We start from the raw sequence: 22077 nt of genomic DNA, 5'->3' as shown, positions 1-22077 counted from the left end.
TTGGCTCCTGGGACCCATAGGGTCCAATTTTAACCAATGCAGAATTGTGCTGCGGTCTTCGACCGCCTACCGCGACGGTGTACAACGCCAGCGCAGTTACCTCACATCCCATTGTCCCACTTTACAGGTCAGGCAGCCGCCATTTCAGGGGCCCACATGGCTTAATTTTAACTGCGTCAAACATACCTAGGCCTTGCCTCAACACTCCTCCAGGACAAATTTCAGATTATGATTTGTGTTCTGTGTAAGCTGTGGGTACGTACCTCTGAGCTGGTTGACTCTGTGCTCGCTGTTGTCCTTCATAGGCACCGTCCGCTGGGACATGTGAGGAGATAGCAGCATCCTCCGGTGTACAGACCGCTGGTGGACCTGTCGACAATGGAGGAAAGACATGTGATCATCACCTACAGGCTTGATCGTGCCACAATCCTGGAACTGTGTTCCCAGCTGGAGCCAGACCTGATGTCAGCTATCCGCCATCCCACAGGAATCCCCCCTCTAGTGCAGGTGCTGTCAGTACTCCATTAACTTGCAAGTGGGTCATTTCAAACAACAGTGGCCATAGAGAGATGTCTGCCCTGCTGAAAAACATGCAGAGCTACATCGTTTTCCCTCAGGTGGAGGATTTGCCTACAGTGAAATGTGACTTCTATGCCCTGGGACATATCCCCAACATCATAGGTGCCATTGATGGGACACATGTGGCTTTGGTACCCCCGCAGGAGTGAACAGGTGTACAGAAACCGGAAGAGTTATCATTCAATGAATGTGCAGATGGTGTGTTTGGCAGACCAGTACATCTCCCATGTGAATGCCAAATTCCCTGGCTCAGTGCATGACGCTTACATCCTGTGGAATAGCAGCATCCCTTATGTGATGGGTCAACTCCAGAGGCACCGTGTGTGGCTATTAGGTGAGCACCTGGAAGCAAGTGAGTGGGAATGGTTATCTGGGTCTGGGGATATCCCTACAGGTTAGTGTGTGTTTAACAGTTGCCCACGCCATTTGCAGGTGACTCTGGTTACCCCAACCTGTCATGGCTGCTGACCCCAGTGAGGAATCCCAGGACAAGGGCAGGGGAACACTACACTGAGGCCCATGGGCGAACGCGGCGGATTAAAGAGTGGACCTTCGGCCTCCTGAAGGCCAGGTTCAGGTGCCTCCATATGACAGGTGGATCCCTATTCTACTCACCAAAGAAGGTGTGCCAAATCATCGTGGCCTGCTGTATGCTTCACAACTTAGCTTTGCGACGACGGGTGCTTTTTCTGCAGGAGGATTGTCCAGATGGCGGTGTTGTGGCAGCTGTGGAGCCTGTGGACAGTGAAGACGAGGAAGCAGAAGAAGAGGACATCGACAACAGGAACTCGGTTATCCTGCAATACTTCCAGTGAGACACAGGTAAGAATACAAACCTGCCTACTACATGTACTTTAACACTACTACCTCTCTACTGTCTGTCGTTTTCAGACAGTATGGTCACTGAGTTTTCACTTTACGATTTCACAGATGTGGGTCCCACTGTGTGACATCTGCTTTGTTTCCTCATGGACTAGAGCTGTGTGACATAGGTATGTTGACATTACAATTGAAAGAGAATTTTGTCACTGTAATTGCTAATACACTATTTCGAAATCACAGACAGACTCCAGATTGTTTTGTGCTTCAAGGGTGTTTATTTCAGTGCTCAATATTGGAGGGGGTTGTAAAATGGTGAGGGGTGATGGTGGAGGAATGTCCATGGCAGAGTCCAGTCTATTAGTCTCACAGGTGCATTGCCCAAATGGGCTAGGAAGTGGAGCTGGGGCAGTTTGAGGATGGACAGGGTGACAAGGTGGGACAGAAGGATGACATTCAGGGTGGTCTCATTTCTTGGCGGGGGTCTTGGCATCGTTCTCTGTCTTTGTCCTGGATCTCCGGGACCATTTGCGGGGTGGTTCTCCCTCTGCAGGGGGTGGGGTGCTGGTGTGGTGGTCCTGTTGCGGTGCCTCCTGTCCACTAGCACCGGCGGAGGTGGTGGGCAGTTCATCGTACAGGCTAGTGTCAGGGGCCCCTTGTTGTGCCACAGTGTCCCTCCTGGAGTTGAGGACTTCCTTCAGCACCCCTATGATGGTGCCCAGGGTGGCATTGATGGATCTGAGTTCCTCCCTGAAGCCCAAATACTGTTCCTCCTGCAGGCGCTGGGTCTCCTGAAACTTGGCCAGTACCGTTGCCATCGTCTCCTGGGAATGGTGGGGCTCCCATGATGTTGGAGAGGGCCTTGTGGAGAGTGGGTTCCCTTGGCCTGTCCTCCCCCTGTCACACACCAGCCCTCTCAGTTCCCCTGTGTTCCTGGGCCTCCGTCCCCTGGACCGTGTGCCCACTGCCACTGCCCCCAGGTCCCTGTTGTTGTTGGGGTGGTAGGTTAGTCTGGGTTCCCTGAAGTGGAGGACATACTGCTGATTGACGTGTCCTGGGGACAGAGGTATGGGCCCGCTGGGTGGGTGCTGTGCTGGTGTTTCCAGAGGGGGGAAGCTCTGTGGTGGCCTGTGACTGTGTCAGGGGAACCGACTGTCCAGAGGTCCCCGATGGGCCGGACTGGTCATCTAGATCCAGTTGGACAGAGCTGCTGTCATCACTGTGGGCCTCTTCTGTTGGTGGTGTGGACATGTGTGAACCCTCCTGTCCGGTGACGTTGGTTAGGGGGCCTGCAGGGGTATAAAAGGATGTTTATTACATCTGTGTGTGCTATGGTGTGCAATGGGTGGGTGACCGTGTACTCCATTGCTTGCATTCCTGTGTGGGTCCTTGTGTGATGGTGGTTTAGGGGGTTGTATGGGTGTGTGCAGTGGCCATGCTTTGATGATGGGTATCCATGCTTTGTTGTTGCATTCAGGGCTTGGTGTTAGGATGTGTGGTTTGTGATGTTGGGACATTTGTGAGGAGTTGGAGTGATGGGGGCGAGGGTTTGGGTGGGGGTATGTGATAGTCAAGATTTGACTTACCAGAGTCCATTCCTCCATCTACTCCTGCGAGGCCCTCAGGATGCAGAATTGCCAAGACTTGTTCCTCCCATGTTGTTAGTTGTGGGGGAGGAGGTGGGGTCCGCCGCCAGTCCGCTGAACCGCAAGGTGGTGTCTTGAGACCACGGAACACACCTTCCCCCGTAGGTCGTTCCACCTCTTCCTGATGTCATCCCTATTTCTTGGGTGCTGTCCCACTGCATTAACCCTGTCCACTATTCTGCGCCATAGCTCCATCTTCCTAGCTATGGAGGTGTGCTGCACCTGTGATCCGAATAGCTGTGGCTCTACCCGGACGATTTCCTCCACCATGACCCTGAGCTCATCCTCAGAGAACCTGGGGTGTCTTTGCCGTGCCATGGGGTGGTGTGGGTGATGTGTGGGATGGTGTGTGTAGTGATATGTGGGGTGATATTTAGTGGTGTGTTGTGTGAGGCGCATGGAAGTTATGTGGGTGATGGTATTGTGTGCCTGTGGATGCTTGGTAGTTGTTTGTAGTGTCTCTCTCTGGCCTTCTCTTGGTAATTTTGTCGTAGGGGTTTGTGGGTGATGTGGGTGTGTGTTTTATATTGTAATGGGTATGTGGGAGTGGTGTGTGTATGTGTATCAGGTGTGCGTATTTGGAATTGTCCAATGTGGTAGTGTTTTGTAAATGTGTGTGTATTTTGAGCGCGGCGGTGTGTACCGCCAATGGAAAACCGCGGTTGAAAGACCGCTGCGTGGATTCGTGTGTCGTGATAGTATGGGCGTATTTCTGTTGGCTTGATGGTGGCGGTTTTGTTTTCGCCAGTTTATCACTGACCTTTGGTGTGGCGGACTTGTGTGGGTGTCTGAATTTTGGCGGATTCCGAGCAGTGGGTCATAATGACTGTGGCGGAATTCTGCTGCCGCAGCAGTGTGTTAGCGGTCTTCTGCACGGCGGTAAACAGCTTTTGTCACCAATGTTGTAATGACTACCAATGTGTTTTGTTCTCTAGAATCAAGCAATGTAGCACAGTATTGTACTTACTGCAATCTTTAAAATTTTCCTTATTTGAAAAAATAACATTGTATTCATCGTACTGGAACAAAAATAACCATATAATATGAAAAATGCTTCTGTAACGTGTCCTATATTGACTAAGGCTGTATACGGGCAGTTCAGTGGCACAACGGCTGGTGCAAGTACTAAACCTAGAGGCTGCTACAAATGACTATATGCATGAATAGCTATTATACAGTGCACTGGTGCATTAGAGGTTGGGAGTACGGCATGCAGACAAGCCCTACTGCACCCACCCAAAGCCGTGTGCAGCAAGGCTGGACATTCAGGAGTTTGGTAAATGGGCTTTGCCGAAAGCCACACTCTAAGATGGAACTCTGCTGTGTAAGGTGAAAGACAGTATAGAGAGGCAGCTGCATATGTGTGAGGTTGGACATGGGCCTTGTATCCTAACTTCACTGCATGCTGCTAAAGTTCATGCATAATCAGTTGTGTGCATCAAATGTTGGGTTAACCCCTTCGCTGCCAGGCCTTTTCTCCCTCAAGTGCCAGGCCTTTTCTTGGCTATTTGGGGCATTTTGCGCTTAGGCCCTCATAACGTTTTGTCCACATAAGCTACCCACGCCAAATATGCGTCCTTTTCTTCCAACATCCTAGGGATTCTAGAGGTACCCAGAGATTGTGGTTTCCCCTGAATGAGAACAAGAAATTAGCCAAAATACAGCAACAATTTTGTTTTTTTCGAACAAATGGGAAACAAGGGCTGCAGAAGAAGGCTTGTGGTTTTTTCCCTGAAAATGGCATTGTTGGAAAATGGGTTATTGGTAAGGGCAGGTAAGTACCTACACTTAGCAATAGGCCACTAACCTCCACTTAGGTCCAGTTAGTTCTCAGTAAATTAAACCTAGCTCAACCCTTGGTAGCTTGGCAACGTGGGACAAGGCTTAACTTAGGAGACAAAGCGTAAAGCATTCAAATATCACAAAACAGTAATTAAATAAAACACAATAAACAGTTTAAAAATCCAAAATCAATTTATAAAAAAACATTATATTCTTATCTTTAAAATGACACCAAAGCGAATATAATCTGATAAGGGGAACCGGAGATATGAATTTTTAAAGAATTAATGCTTTCTAGCGCATAGAAGCAACTAGGGCTCAAATGGTTAAAAAAAAGTTGCACTGGAAAGGAACAAAGTCCAGAGTTCAGGCCACCCACAAGGTAACACTGTCACACTTACTTTCAGAAGTGTTTGATTCAGGAAAGTGGTCCACAGCACCAGCCAATGGTTCAGAGGCCCTGGTGTGCCTCTTGGGGTCTGGGACTAAAACTCCCACAATGCACCTCTTCAACTTATGGAGTTGCTCCAAACGTCTCCAAACTTCTGGATCTTCTTCCAGAGGTCCTTTTTGTGTCCTTGAAGTGTCCACAACTTGATCCAAGGTTCCAGAAGCTCTGAGTTGCTCCTTGGGAGTTGGGACTACAATTCCCAGAATACACCTGGTCAGAATCCTCAAATGGCCACTGGCCACTGGTCAGCTGGGCTCTGCTTGCAGGACTTGATGCAGGGGCCTCTGGGCAGCTCCTTTGTACCTGTAGCAAATAGGGAGTCCCTTCTTGAAGCAGTAGAAGACAGGTAAAGTCCCTTTAGTGGTGTGCAGCTAGTGCAGTCCTCCAGAGTGCAGTGTCCAGATGCAGGTCAGGGGTCCAGCAGGGCAGTCCTTCTTCTCCTGTAGTTCTTCCTTGTTGGAATCTGATAGGGATCTCAGTTATGGGTGCAGGTCTGCCAGTTTTATCCTTGCTCCTGGGTGAAAAACAGGGGGGTCCTGGTTCTCCAATCAGGGGCAGGGTCCTTCCCCCTGTGATGACCACTTCCTGGGAAAAATCAATCCCAGGGAGCAACATTCCTCAAAAATCCATCATGGCTGAAAGTGATTTTTGGAGGTTACATCTGGCTGAGCCCACCCACTGGTGTGGCTAAAAATCCCAAACACACCCCTCTCCTAATCTAATCAAGGGGGCACCTAATTGTCTGGGTTTGCAGGATGTGGGGTGTTGCTGGGTTGCTCCAAATGTCCTTCTCTGCCTTTGAAGACCAGTTTGGCAGCCCTCCGCCTTCCTGCCTCACATCTGCTGAAGGGAGATCTCCTCTCACAGGCAACTCTCTTTGTGTGAAGCCAGGCCACTTCATACCTCATCAAGGCAGCCTGGCCAATCAGAGCACAGCAGCAAAAACACTGCAGGGCTGAAGTTGGCAACTTTTCAGGTAAAGTTTAAAACTCTTTACCTGAACAAGTTATATTAAATCCCACAACTGGAAGTTGTGGGATTTATTATAACAATTAATTTGATACCAAACTCTTGGTATCTGTTACTTAAGGGGACATTAAAAATTAAAATAAAGTCTCCCCATTTTAGCTTATGGAGGCCATTCACTACAATGAGGGAAAAACGAATTTGCCTGTTTTACCTCACCAGGGCTTATAAAACTAGTTTTATAAGGTCCCTGCTTATAGTTACATGGCACCCAGCCCTTGGGGCATAAAGGAAACACCTTAGGGGTGACCTATATGTAAAAATAAGGTAGCTTAAGACTTTGGAACTACTTTTAATTCCAAAGTCGAATTTGCATATTACTTTAATTTAAAAGCAGCCAGCAAGACAGGCCTGCCTTTAAAATGACACTGGGCACCTCAGCAGTGCACCTATGGGTGAACTACCTATGCTGGGGTCCCTAAACCTCCATGCCCTACCATATACCAGGGACTTATATGTAGATTGACTTAGCCAATTATAATTAGCCTAATTTGCATACTGATTTTACACGGAGCACAGGCCCTGGGACTGGTTATCAGTACCCAGGGCACCATAAGAATAAGGAAAACACCAGCAAAAAATGGAAAATGGGGGCAAAAAGTTAGGTGGCCTCTGCAATCAGCCCTGTTCTCTCACAGGCATCAACAAAGGGTTTGCAGTGCTAAAATCACCAGCTTCCCAGCTTTCAGGAACAGGCAGACTTAAATCATAAAACTACATTTTTCAACACAATTTTACTGGGACATACCACATTTTTACTATTTATTTTGTGCTTTTAGCCTCCTTCCAGTTAGTAACAGAAATGGGTGTGAATCCAATGATGGATCCCGGAAAGCTAAACATTTCTGAAAAGTAGACAAAATTCTGATTTCAGCAAGTGGTCATTTGTATAGATCCTACAAGGTTTTCCTACAGAATATAACAGCTGAAATAAAAATAAAATTGAAATTGAGGTTAAAAAAACAGCCCTTTTTCTTCACGTTTTACTCTGTAACTTTTTACTGCGATGTCAGATTTTTGACAGCAATATGCCGTAACGTCTGCTGGTCTCTCCTGGTTGTGGGGATATACAGGGCCTGTAAGATCATCAAGAACCCTAGGTACCCAGAGCCAATAAATGAGCTGCACCGTGCAATGGGTTTTCATTCTATACCGGGTATACAGCAATTCATTAGCTGAAATATAAAGAGTGAAAAATAGGTATCAAGAGAACCTTTGTATTTCCAAACGGGGCACTCGATAAGTTGTTGAAACACAGTGGTTATTTGCACATCTCTGAATTGTGGGGTCCCCATACTAGCATGTGACTTACAGGTCATTTCTCAAATAGATGTATTTTTTACACACTGTCTTACAATTGGAAGGAAAAAACTTAAAGAATTACAAGGGATAATAACACTTATTCTTCTATTCTGTGTTTCCCCAAGTTTCCCGATAAAAATGGTACCTCACTTGCGTGGGTAGGCCTAATGCCCACGACAGGAAACGCAACATAGGCACATCACATTTTCCAAAAGAAAACTGCCGTGTTTTTTGGAAAAGTGTCTAGCTGTGGATTTTGGCCTCTAGCTCACAGCCAGCACCTAGGAAAACCTACCAAACCTGCACATTTCTTAAAACTAGACACCTCGGGGAATCCAAGATGGTGTGACTTGTGGGGCTCGTACCAGGTTCTGTTACCCAGAGTCCTTTGCAAACCTCAAAATGTGGCCAAAAAAGCAATTTTTCCTCGTATTTCGGTGACAGAAAGTTCTGGAATCTCAGAGGAGCCACAAATATCCTTCCATCCAGCATTCCCCCAAGTCGTCTAATAAAAATGGTAACTCACTTGTGTGGGTAGGCCTAGCGCCTGTGACAGGAAATGCCCCAAAACAAAACATTGACACATCACATTTTCCCAAAGAAAACAGAGCTGTTTTTTGCAAAGTGCCAAGCTGTGAACTTTGGCCTTTAGCTCAGCCGGCACCTAGGGAAACTTACCAAACCTGTGCATTTTTTAAAAATAGACACCCAGGGGAATCCAGGATGGGGTGACTTGTGGGGCTCTTACCAGATTCTGTTACCCAGAATCCTTTGCAAACCTCAAAATTTGGCCAACAAAAACTTTTTTCTTGACATTTTGGTGACAGAAAGTTCTGGAATCTGAGAGGAGGCACAAATTTCCTTCCACCCAGCGTTTCCCCAAGTCCCCCGATAAAAATGGTACCTCACTTGTGTGGGTAGGCCTAACGCCCGCAAGAGGAGATGCTCCAAAACACCACGTGGACACATCACATTCTCCCATTGAAAACAGAGCTGTTTTTTGCAAAGTGCCTAGCTGTGGATTTTGGCCTCTAGCTGAGCCGACACCTAGGGAAACCTACCAAACCCGTGCATTTTTGTAAATTAGACACTTAGGGGAATCCAAGATGGGGTGACTTGTTGGGCAGGTTCCAGGTTCTGCTCCACAGAATCCATTGTAAACCTCAAAATTTGGCCATATAAATACGTTTCCCTCACATTTCGGTGAAAGAAAGTTCTGGAATCTGAGAGGAGCCACAAATTTCCTTCCACCCAGTGTTTACCCAGATCTGCCGATTAAAATGGTACCTCACTTGTGTGGGTAGGCATAGTGCCCTTGACAGGAAATGCTCCAAAACACAACATGGACACATCACATTTTGACAAAGAAAAGAGAGCCAAGCTGTGGATTTTTGCCTTTAGCTGAGCCGGCACCTAGGGAAGCCTACCAAACCTGTGCATTTTTTCAAAACTAGACACGTAGGGGAATCCAAGATGGGGTGACTTGTTGGGCTGTCACCAGGTTCTGCTACCCAGAATGCATTGCAAACCTCAAAATTTGGCCAAAAAAACACTTTTCCCTCACACTTCAGTGAAAGAAAGTGCTGGAATCTGAGAGGAGCCACAAATGTCCTTCCACCCAGCGTTTCCCCAGATCTTCCGATAAAACTGGTACCTCACTTGTGTGGGTAGGCCTAGTGCCCATGACAGGAAATGCTCCAAAACACAACATGGACCAATCACATTTTGCCAAAGAAAAGAGAGCTGTTTTTTGCAAAGTGCCAAGCTGTGGATTTTGGCCTTTAGCTCAGCCGGCACCTAGGGAAACCTACCAAACCTGTGCATTTTTCAAAACCAGACACCTAGGGGAATCCAAGATGGGGTGACTTATGGGGCTCTCAACAGGTTCTGTTACCCAGAGTCCTTTGCAAACCTCAAAATCTGTCCAAAAAACACTCTTTCCGCACATTTCGGTGCCAAAAGTTCTAGAATGTGAGAGGAGCCACGTATTTCCTTCCACCCAGTGTTTTCCCAAGTCTCCCAATAAAAATGGTACCTCCTTTGTGTGGATAGGCCTAGCGCCTGTGACAGGAAATGCCCCAAAACACAACATTGACACATCACATTTTCCCAAAGAAAACAGAGCTGTTTTTTTGCAAAGTGCCAAGCTGTGGATTTTGGCCTCTAGCTCAGCCGGCACCTAGGAAAACCTACCAAACCTGTGCATTTGTTAAAACTGGACACCTAGGGGAATCCAGGATGGGGTGACTTGTGGGGCTCTCACCAGGTTCTGTTACCCAGAATCCTTTGCAAACCTCAAAATATGGCCAAAAAAGCAATTTTTCCTCACATTTCGGTGAAAGAGAGTTCTTGAATCTGAGAGGAGCCACACATTCCCTTCTACCTAGCGTTCCCCCAAGTCTCTCGATAAAAATGGTACCTCACTTGTGTGGGTAGGCCTACCACCGTGACAGGAAATGCCCCACACCCCAACATGGACACATCCCATTTTCCCTAAGAAAACAGAGCTTTTTTTTGCAAAGTTCCAAGCTATGGATTTTGGCCTCTACCTTAGCCGGCATCTAGGGAAACCTACCAAACCTCTTCATTTTTGAAAACCAGACACCTAGAGTAATCCAGGATGGGGTGACTTGCGGGCTCATACCAGGTTCTGTTACCCAGAATCCTTTGCAAACCTCAAAATATGGCCAAAAAAGCAATTTTTTCCTCATATTTCGGTGACAGAAAGTTCTGGAATCTCAGAGGAGCCACAAATTTCCTTCCACCCAGCATTCCCCCAAGTCGTGTGATAAAAATGGTAACTCACTTGTGTGGGTAGGCCTAGCACCTGTGACAGGAAATGCCCCAAAATGAAACACTGACACATCACATTTTCCCAAAGAAAACAGAGCTGTTTTTTGCAAAGTGCCAAGCTGTGGATTTTGACCTCTAGCTCAGCCGGCACCTAGGGAACCCTATTAAACTTGTGCATTTGTGAAAACTAGACACCTATGGGAATCCAGGATGGGGTGACTTGTGGGGCTCTCACCAGGTTCTGTTACCCAGAGTCCTTTGCAAACCTCAAAATTTGTCCAAAAAACACTTTTTCCTCACATTTGGGTGACAGAAAAATCTGGAATGTGAGAGGAGCCACAAATTTCCTTCCACCCAGCGTTTCCCCAAGTCTCCCGATAAAAATGGTACCTCACTTGTGTGGATAGGCCTAGCGCCTGTGACAGGAAATGCCCCAAAACACAACATTGACACATCACATTTTCCCTAAGAAAACAGAGCAGTTTTTTTGCAAAGTGCCAAGCTGTGGATTTTGGCCTCTAGCTCAGCCGGCACCTAGGGAAACCTACCAGACCTGTGCATTTTTTTAAACTGGACACCTAGGGGAATCCAGGATGGGGTGACTTGTGGGGCTCTCACAGGTTCTGTTACCCAGAATCCTTTGGAAACCTCAAAATTTGGCCAAAAAATACCTTTTTCCTCATATTTCGGTGAAAGAGAATTCTTGAATCTGAGAGGATCCACAAATTTCCTTCTACCCAGCGTTCCCCCAAGTATCTCGATAAAAATGGTACCTCACTTGTGGGGGTAGGCCTACCACCCGTGACAGAGAATGCCCTAAACCCCAACATGGACACATCACATTCACCCTAAGAAAACAGAGCTGTATTTTTGCAAAGTGCTAAGCTGTGGATTTTGGCCTCTACCTTAGCCGGCATCTAGGGAAACCTACCAAACTTGTGCATTTTTGAAAATTTGACACCTAGAGGAATCCAGGATCGGGTGACTTGTGGGGCTCGCACCAGGTTCTGTTACCCAGAATCCTTTACAAACCTCAAAATATGGCCAAGAAAGCACTTTTTCCTCATATTTCGGTGACAGAAAGTTCTGGAATCTCAGAGGAGCCACAAATTTCCTTCCACCCAGCATTCCCCCAAGACGTCTGATAAAAATGGTAACTCACTTGTGTGGGTAGGCCTAGCGCCTGTGACAGGAAATGCCCCAAAACACAACATTAACATATCACATTTTCCCAAAGAAAACAGAGCAGTTTTTTTGCAAAGTGCCAAGCTGTGGATTTTGGCCTCTAGCTCAGCCAGCACCTAGGGAAACCTACCAAACTTGTGCATTTTTGTAAAACTGGACACCTAGGGGAATCCAGGATGGGGTGACTTGTGGGGCTCTCACCAGGTTCTGTTACCCAGAGTCCTTTGCAAACCTCAAAATGTGTCCAAAAACATTTTTTCCTCACATTTCGGTGACAGAAAGTTCTGGAATGTGAGATGAGCCACGCATTTCCTTCCACCCAGCGTTTCCCCTAGTCTCCCGATCAAAATGGTACCTCACTTGTGTGGATAGGCCTGGTGCCTGTGACAGGAAATGCCCCAAAACACAACATTGACACATTACATTTTCCCAAAGAAAACAGAGCTGTTTTTTGCAAAGTGCCAAGCTGTGGATTTTGGCCTCTAGCTCAGCCGACACCTAGGGCAACTACCAAACCTGTGCATTTTTTAAATCTAGACACCTAGGGGAATCCAGGATGGGGTGACTTGTGGGGCTCTCACCAGGTTCTGTTACCCAGAATCCTTTGCAAACCTCAAAATTTGGCCAAAAAATCACTTTTTCCTCACATTTCGGTGACAGAAAATTCTGGAATCTGAGAGAAGCCACAAATTTACTTCCACCCAGCGTTTCCCCAAGTCTCCTGATAAAAATGGTACCTACATTGTGTGGATAGGCCTAGCGCCCGTGAGAGTAAATGCTCCAAAACACAACATTGACACATCACATTTTCCCAAAGACATCAGAGCTGTTTTTTGCAAAGTGCTAAGATGCGGATTTTGGCCTCTAGTTCAGCCGACACCTAGGAAAACCTACCAAACCTGTGCATTTTTTTTAAACTAGACACCTAGGGGAATCCAGGGAGGTGTGACTTGTGTGGATCCCCCAATGTTTTCTTACCCAGACTCCTCAGTAAACCTCAAATTTAGCTAAACAAATCACATTTTCCCCGCATTTCTGTGTAGGATCACCGCACGGGGACAAATTTCCTACCATCCAACGTTCTCCTCAGTCAAAAATGATACCTCACTGGTGTAGGTGGGCCAACTGCCTGTGACAGGGAAGAGCCAAAAACATTTCAAAATTGAGGGGGAACCAAAGAGGGTCCAAAAGGGCAGTTTGAAAAAAAACATTTTTAGGCTGACAAGGGAGGCAGAATTTTTATCGGTATAGATGAGACAATGCTGGGTGGTAGGAATTTTGTGGATTCCTTCGGATTCCAGAAGGTTGATCACCAAAATGTGGGAAAAATGTATGATTTCCAGCAAAGTTGGAGGTTTGCAGGGCATTGTGGGTAAGAAAATGGTGCGGGCTGCATGTGAAGCACACAACCCTGGAATCACCCAGATGGTAAGTTTTCACATGTGTCTAGGTCATGTGGATCTTTCTATGGCAGCGTCCCAAAGTCCAAAAAGTGCGGCCCTCACCATTCCAAGTGGGACGATTTTGAGAGTTAGTCAAGCTCTCATGGCCCAAATGTAAAAGCAAAACCCAAAATAATCAAACGTCCTCCTGCTTGCCGTGGGATAAGATGTTTTAGTGTGCGGGAGAGAGCTGAAACACTGTTACCCCCTTCAGTTGGGGTGGGGGCATGACCAGGTCTATACTGGTTGGTAGCCACCACCCCACTATTTTTTTTTTTTAGTTCCCTGGCATCTAGTAGACTTTCTGCCCCGGGGTGTAAATCAGGGGTAATTGCCCCACCTGCCCACTGGTAGGCAGAAGAACTATGGTCCCATTTATTTGGGGTGTGGGTATGGCCATACCCCCACCCTCTTATTTTGAAAAAAAAAATCTTCCTTGGTCTCTGGTGGGCTTTCTGCCCCCCTTGGGGGAAGATGGGTCTTCCAAAAATAGGCCGATCTGCCCCAAGGAGGGCAGATATGGCCAACAGTAATGTGCCCCCATAGGGAGCGACCCTTGCCCAAAGGGACTGCCGCCCCAAACAAAACACACACATACACACACCAATCCCTGGTGCCTAAGTGGTTTCTTCCCCCCAGGGGCAGATCAGCCTAATAGAAATAGGCTGATCTGCCCCCAAGAAATAGCCTAAAATAAATTACCCCCCCCCAGGGGAGTGACCCCCCTTGCCTAAGGGGTAGCTCCCTTTTTGTGAAATTGGTGCAAAATAAAACATCCCTGGGTCCTAGTGATTTCTGCCCCCCTTGGGGGCAGATCGGCCTAATAAAAACAGGCCGAAATGGCTTAAAATATATTTGCCCCCCAGGGGAACGACCTTTGTGACGCAAAAAAATTAAAATCCCTGGTGTCTAGTGGTTTCTAAAAATAGGCCAATCTAATATCCTAAAAACAATTTGCCCCCCAGGAGAGTGACCCTTTCCTAAGCGGTCATTCCCCACATATATAAAAAAATAAAAATAATAAAAAATCCCTGGTGTCTAGGGTTTTCTGCCGCCCATGGGAGCAGATCAGCCTAATTACAAAAGTCTGATCTGCCCCCAAGGGGGGCAGAAATGGCCTACAACAAATTCCCCCCCTCCAGGGGAGCGACCTTCACCAGAGGGGTCGCTCCCCTCACATGAAACTGACAAAAAAAATCCCTGGTGTCTAGTGGTGTCTTCCCCCCTTGGGGGCAGATTGGCCTAATAAAAATAGGCTGATCTGCCCCCAAGGGGGGCAGAAATGGCCTAAATACAATTTGCCCCCCAGGGGAGCGGCCATTGCGTTAGGGGTCGCTCCCCATATAAAAAAAAAAAAGAAACAACAAAAAATTATCCATGGTGTCTAGCGGTCAGCCTAATTATAATGGGCCGATCTGCCCCCAGCGGGGGCAGAAAAGTCCTAAATAAATGTTGCCCCCCTGGGGAGTGGCCCTTGCCGAAGGGTCCGCTCCCCTTATGTATAAATATAAATTTAAAAAAATTCCCTGTTGTCTAGTGGCATACTGCTGCCCGATCGCATCACGATCGGGCTGCAGAAATGCAGAGAGAGACATCAAAGGAAAGGAAAGGCCTTTCCTTCTTTTGATGCCTCTCTCGGCCCCTCCATGTGATCGGAGGAGAAATGCTTTTGCATTTCTCCTCCAATCCACGCTGGAAGCTAAGTTTCCAGCGTGGAGGGGTAGGCCTCTGATGAGGTCAGCGCGCAATCGCACGCTTTTGTCATCAGACGCCACGGGTGTCAGAGGGGTCAGGGTGGAAGGGGAAGCAATTCCTCCTCCATCCCTGCCCAGGGGAGTGGGGTGCGAGGCCCCCGGAGGAGCACTAGCACTTTCCCGAGGGCCCCTACTTGGATGTAACGGTTACGCTCTGGGCAACCGAGTGGTGCTGCCCACGAAGTAACCGTTAAGTCCGAGGCACCCGAGGGGTTAAAGGGTCTGACCACTGCTGGTGTATGGCCTGAGCTGGTTGCTCAGTTGAGTTGAGCTTGTGGCTACAGTCCAAGCCATACGTCCCACTCCTCTACGCTACTCAATTTCAAGTCAATTCTTCCTTAAATACAAGAAATAAAGACAGGTTACTGACATGAGATGAAGTATTCCTGCTAGCTACTTCCTTTTCTCTCTGTCCTTACTCTAAATAAATATGGAAAACATTCCACAGTCCAGAACGCACAGTTCTACATGCTCTTTATTTCTCCTCCCCAGTGATTGGAGAAGGGAGAAGTATATCTATACAATATCAGTCTAGCTGCTTATTTAATGACACCTCTCAAGTTCTCCACAATATAGTGTACTCCATGCAAATATGATTGCTAAAGCATGCAGCAGGATTAACTAAAATAATCAAAACAATGATTAGATATGCAAGAAGGATGCCTAGGGGACCAAATAGAAGCAGCTAATTTTAAAAATTCCCAAAAATGTAATGCTTGTAATATATGGATGGCCGAGGCACAATAAAATATATGAAGAAATTTGTGAAAGAAAATTTTTCACAAATGGCCATACAAGAAAGCCCAGTGGACACGGATGCAAAACAAACAGATTTTTTGAAGCATCATAATGCCTAAAATTAGATTAAGAAACAAGGGAATGAGTGTGAAAGATGTTGCACAAGCAAACTGGGCTCTAGTTAACACATTTCATTTGTTGTAAATGAACAGAAATATTAAGCAATCAATTCAGCTGATAGGCATCAAATTACAGATGGACATGGCAGTATGTAACTGCATCAAAAAAGTCAACATCAACAAGGACAATTCTGAATTGATAACTAAAGGTAAGAAATGATAAAAACTGTCCAGTCACCATAGGTGTTGGATTTCATACAGTGACATACAATGTTGAGAAGTGCAACCAATATGATCACGTTACACATGAGCTAGACCATTTGGCAGGAGCTCATAGTGCAGTGGCACCAGTAGTGGCAACTTATCAGATCCTAAAACAGTTAAAGAAATGGTCAGTTTGAATGTAAAGGTCAAATGCACAGTAATGTTACTAAATATATGCAATTAAAAAGCTAATTCAAACCTGATGTGATTGAAATAAGCTTAAAATGTAGTGAGCTTCCCTGAGCATTATTAAGAGGTTGTCAAGTCTGCCGCCCCTCTACTTGTGATCTTAACTTCCTCAATAGCTTACCATGTGCTTTTTTAAATGTTCCAGCAAGTGGAGTTTTCAGCACTGCGCCTTGATCCTATTGTTTTGCTGGCCTATTATAAGCAGTTAGAGTTTCTTTACAGTTTGGCATTGTTATACAAATTTGCATGGACATCTTATGGCACAGACTAGAAAGAAGAAACTGCAGTTTGTGAATGCTGGGGAATACTACATAATCCACTGTAATGTGCTATTTTTGTATTGAATGTGAAATCACTGGTTACTCATATTCAACACCTGTAATTGCCTTTTTAATCCAAGAGAGTGTATTTTGAACCCGGAAACTGTCTGCTCCACAGTTGACAAATTGATGTATTGGAGCACATTTAGCCAACTAAGCAATGCCATAGAAAACTGTGCTCAAGTACTGGTACATCATTTCAGTCTTAGAGGTCCCAAATTGAGAAACTATCCCCCCCCTCCCGCGCAGGAGACAAAAACATATGTGATATTGTAATTACATCATAACAATATCAAGAAAACCAAACATCTGTCATTGGTGCATATTGATTTTATTTGATTCTCCATATAAATCCTGTATCAAGAACTGGAACACTTTTACCGTCTATCACCTCTACTACAGCTACTCTAGGCTTGAAATGTTTCCCAATTCTGGAAGCTGTACTTAGATTGCTCTCTTTCTCCAGGCTTTGTAGGGAAATGCTTTCATTGCTTTTTCTTGCCTATCTGTCATTGCCGTTTGATCCCTGTCAAATATCCATTATAGTTACTTCTTTTACCTGCCTATATGAGGAAGCTCTGTGGAGTCAATAAAGTCCATGGCATGGTCATCCCTAGTAATCAAAATCTGGACGCAATAATCCAATGGACTCAACAGTTAAAATAAGAGGTACAATTTGTGTAACAAGTGTCTAATGTCCATTAGTGTCTCTCTTTTCATATTTCCTCCGTCAGAGTCATCTGCTAAGGCATACATTCTGAGTCTATTGTACTGCTTTTGTTTCTTTGTGTCTGAAATTGGGGTATTATTTTCTGATGGGGTACCCTATCAGCCTTTTTAACACAATATGATTAGGCTAAAACACACTGCTGCTCAACCCTTGGTAGCTATGGCAGAAGCAGAAGGCAACTTTCTAGCAAAATATGCAAGATGAACCAACAATTTCAAGGTCTACTAACATCACAAAATACTCTTAAACAAATCAAAAAGCATACAAATTATAAATACAGAGATGCCAAAACAATTAGAATCAGCAAGAGGGAATTAGATATATACATTTTTAAAGGCTTAATGCAAAGCTCTCATCAAAAACGTAAAGTGCAAATGAACAATATTAGTTTGCAGTTGATTGAGAACTAGTCATGAACTTCAGGCTACTCATGATAGAATGGAGGTTGCATATATTTACACAAAATTGGCCACCATGGTTTAAGCTTTTGTCTTGAGATTTAGTCACTGTTTTAGAGCTCCATGTATACCTGTGAGGCTAAGTTTAAGGCTTAAGCCAACAAGTATCACTCAATATCGGATACATCATTGCCAAGCCACTGATGAAGATGTTGGCTTTGGTGCCCAAATCTTTGCTCAAAGCTGGATTCTGTGGTTGCAGAGGTTATATAGCTACTGGGATACACGTACTATCTCTGTCTGATTCAAGGGTTTATATTCATACTTAGACACTATTTTGGTTCTCAAAATCATCCAGTGGGGCAAGGGTGGATCCTGGTGATGATCTGGGCACCATGAGCATGGAAACCTTTATCATGATATCTTCCCTCTAGAGAGGCTCTAGCTCTCCTCTAGCTACTTCCCTATTTAGATGAAATATCATTTTTTCTCTCAAGGTAAAACATGGTTTACTCTGGCTGAAGGTTGAGGCAGAAGCTTTAAGAAAGTCCTGAAAACACTGTCTTTCTCGTTTGGCACCTTAAGTCAAAAGAAGAAGCCCTAAAGCTGTCCTTTGTTCTGCCAACTAATAGATAATCTCTGTTATGTAGCCAGTTGCTGACAACACCCATGCATTCCTGGCCTAGAGAGCAAGACACTGCCCTCTGAAAACTGGATTTTTAATTGGGAGTCAGGAATGTGCATTGAGCCTCCGGAGTGGGGTTGAGTGATACACTGATTCTACACCAGTTTCAGTTCAGGCACCTCCAAATATATACTGTAAAGTTACTGCTAAGTTCACTAAAGTTATCAAAAATCTTCTTTCTTCATCAAATGAGTTTTTAAAACTGAGTGGAGAACACATTTGGACCAGTTTTCTAACATTTTCCAGATGGAGATTCAAAATTATGATTTTATTCACATCTAAGCCTGTTCATGGAAAACCTGGCCTAACATGCACAATGAAACCGACCTTGTTGGTATTTTTTTACTGTGAGGTCACATTACTCCTAACATGTTGTGTGCTATTTTTTATATATTAAGCGCTCGTAACTGTGGATTTGTACAGCTCACTTTTAGAGTGACTGCTTAATATATAGGACTGGGTTTTCCAACAAGGTAAAGGCTCTTTTACCTTCCATTTGCACTGGTTTGTGCCTAACCTGCAGCCAACCAATGTGCAGTCGTGCACCTGGCAGCCATTATTTCTGCCACATATGTGGCTGATGGCCTAATTGTATACAAGGAAATTAAATGCAAGCAAAGAAAATAACTTGACACATTGATGATAACATTTTCATAGGATATAATAAACATCTCATGGCCTAGAAACATTAAGCCAAGGCACAACTCGAATCATTGAAACTCATCATAAAGCTAATCACCAACAATAGCAATGGCAGGGAATAAACAAAAAGACAATTTAAAATAATTAATAAACTCATCTGGCAGGTCTACCAACATGATCTCCCCATTCTCAACATATTTTGTAACAAACTGTTACTACTTTGTATAGAGAATCACATCTATAAGAAATTACATAGCAAGATAGCCATTGCTCAGTCTCCTTTCTATGATCCTTTCTAGTTCATCAGAGCTCCCTTGGGTATCTCTTTATCTCTTTTATCTGTCTTCTGTGCAGCTGCTCATTACCTAACACAGTTCAAGTTCACCAACTGATTCTAATACTGTTTTTCTGATGCGCAATGTTATCATTTAATTGTTATAGTATAGTATTATGATTTCCATAGAATATAATGGAATCATGTTACGGCGGGTGAGATATGTAACGTTTGTGTCAGAGTAACCCCATATGCCAAACTCTAAATCAGGCCATCAGCCACTGCCATAGTTTTGAGGTGATGGGTGTCTTAAATAGTTGAAAAGCTAGACAGTGCTATGTTACCACCTTTTACAGTGGTAAATGGATGCTTGTCCCAGGAGGATTCAAGGCATCTGCTTTTTTCTCACTGGAAATATAACAGCATTTGTTGTCATAGCTGAAATAAGCAACTAAAAAGAATGTACTAAAACACAAACAACCAAACAACACAATTAAAACATAACTGGATACACTGAAATAGAACAATAAAAATGGAACACAACGCAACAACAACAATAAAATCCAACAGAATCATGTTACAGCAATGCAGTACACAAACACAGCAACACAAAAAACAAAAGAATACATCACCACCACAACAAAATGCCACACAACTTATGTACACTAATATTATTGTCACGCATTATCACCATCAGAATGCAGTTTTCATAACATGGTGAAAAAGGATGTTTGGTGCAACCACTACTTTAATGTACCACAAAGTTCTGAAAACAACACCAGTCAAAATTGTGTTTTATGATGTGGTCCATTTTCTTAAGTAAGTGCTCCTGGTGTTCCCTTTATGTTATATGGGCCTTAATCTTTTGTTTAGGAAAGCTTTCAAACCCTGACTCCTTTCATGGTCCCTCCCTCAGTTTTTGACCCAGTTTGTGGCTAGTGTCAAAAGACCCTTGTTGTAAGTAGCTATAACAAATACAAACCAAGCATTTCAAACCAGATGTATTTGTTTTTTTCTCCTTACATTAACCCATCTGCATTTGGAACTAGTATTAGGAACATTTCACACTCAGTATTGAGTATTTAATTTCAGGATCTAGGATTACAATCTATTGCAGAAAATGACAGGTTATTTATATTTTTTCCAATCTATTAAACCCATATTTAGTTACTTCTGCCATTAATATTCTTCTGGAGATTAATGCGTTATGCATTAAAAAAAGTATCTTTAAAATGCAAAGTATTAAGCAAATACCTCTTGTTGATTCATCTTCAATTGGTTGCTTGAAAAGAGTAATGTCTTTAAAGGTGCACAGAAACAAAACCACTTTCTCGTGCTCATTCCTAATTGGTGCGATTTGCATGTAAAACCAAACCGGAGTCCCTGGAAAACAGAAGCATATGTAATGTCATACATGTTGTTTGTCCTCCTAATGTAATCAAAGAAAAAAACTAATTATTCTGACATAGATTCGCTGAGACCATCTAACATTATAGAAATACTGACACTAACTTTTATTGTCACTTCATTCATGACTTGTCCAGCCTTCTAAAAAAATCATAACTCAACTCACCAAAAAGGAACGGAGATAGACGAGAATAGAGTGAAGATGAAGAGTAAGCCTTTAAAATTCTATATGGGTGTCTGCACCAATCCTCATGCATCCTGATCTTATATCATTAGAGCAATGTTATACAAACAACACCCTCAAACTGAAGCCCTTAATCTTGTATTATTTTCCAGAACCCTCTCTAGCAATGATAGAATTGACACTGCTGGTGCTGATAAGAATACAACCTCACACTGGCAAATGTAGATACAGCAATTTATAAAATTATATGCGGACCAATGAAAAGATTTGTACCTTACATGTAAGAGTTATGCCAGACAGTGGTGGCCTGTAATTTTAGGAGGGGAGGTGGGTGGTAAGCACACTCAGACTTAGTAATTCACACACTCAAGCATGCACATCCATTCACAACACTCATCAACATTCAAACATACACGCATGCACCAGACATTCATTTAAAACACACACACACACACTTACCTTCAGCTCGGAGGTCCCAGGTGGGTTGGGACTGTTGACTTCCCTCTCTGGCTGACCTTAGGTCAGTGAATGAGGGAAGGCAGCAGTCCCAACTTCGTCACAGAGTGGGATGGGGTCAGTGAGACTGCTGACCCCTCCCCACTCTGTGAGGGCTTAAACCTGAAGCGAACAGGTCGAAGTCAATGAGTGACAATTCCCTTCGTCACCGAGGGGAAGGGCCTCGGGGTACCTTTTCTGAAATGAAGAGGTCACGCCCATAGGAGCTGTGACCTCTTCAGCCCAGCAAAGTTCAGCTCAGGCAGCCATGAGTTTGCGCAAATCGTGCATGTCTCGCTCCTGGCTGCCTGATCTGAACATGAAGAGTGTCTGTCGGGCTGACGTTTGCTCAGCCTGACAGATACTCCTCATGAGGGGCAAAATGTAGGGGGCATGGCCCCTCTGCCCTAAAGGACGGGCCACAGCTGATGCCACAGCATGCATGCCCGGTGTCTCCTGCTTTGATTACGAGATCACTTATAGTCCTGGAAACTGTAACGGGAAGGCTGGTGCCCTGACCAATGAAATAAGATTGTAAGATCTCCACTCCTCCTAGCAATCTGACTATTCCACTATAACAAAATGGGCTATGGGCACTTTCCTCATTAAACTTAATCAGTGCCATCAACAAACAGTTACACGGATAAATGAAGATCCAGCAAAACAACACAGAAAATATTCTCTCCTTTGTTGGCAAATAAAAAAATTGAAAATCTGCCTAGGAAGGCAGGAAACATTCAAACATTCAGAGCGGAAAAAGCCCGGAACTGGTGCCCAGGAAGCCATTAATGTTGATTGGATATTGCTCTGTGTTGGACCTGTGGAAGATTTCTGCCTTTGGACTATTCCACTT

The 22077-nt window shown here is 44.7% G+C and overlaps 1 protein-coding gene across 1 annotated transcript in view; it reads right to left on the bottom strand.

Moving 5' to 3' along the window:
* KCNH5 (potassium voltage-gated channel subfamily H member 5) overlaps window positions 1-22077 on the bottom strand; it is a 703848-nt gene that overhangs the window by 576815 nt on the left and 104956 nt on the right. The window contains exon 4 of the mRNA XM_069207374.1: window positions 20393-20521. Within this exon, the coding sequence (XP_069063475.1) occupies window positions 20393-20521 (129 nt within the window). The remainder of the gene's footprint in view (window positions 1-20392; window positions 20522-22077) is intronic.

The sequence above is a fragment of the Pleurodeles waltl genome, chromosome 9, assembly GCF_031143425.1.
Source record: "Pleurodeles waltl isolate 20211129_DDA chromosome 9, aPleWal1.hap1.20221129, whole genome shotgun sequence".
In the NCBI taxonomy this organism is placed as follows: Eukaryota; Metazoa; Chordata; class Amphibia; order Caudata; family Salamandridae; genus Pleurodeles; species Pleurodeles waltl.
This window is presented reverse-complemented; position numbering and strand designations above follow the sequence as displayed.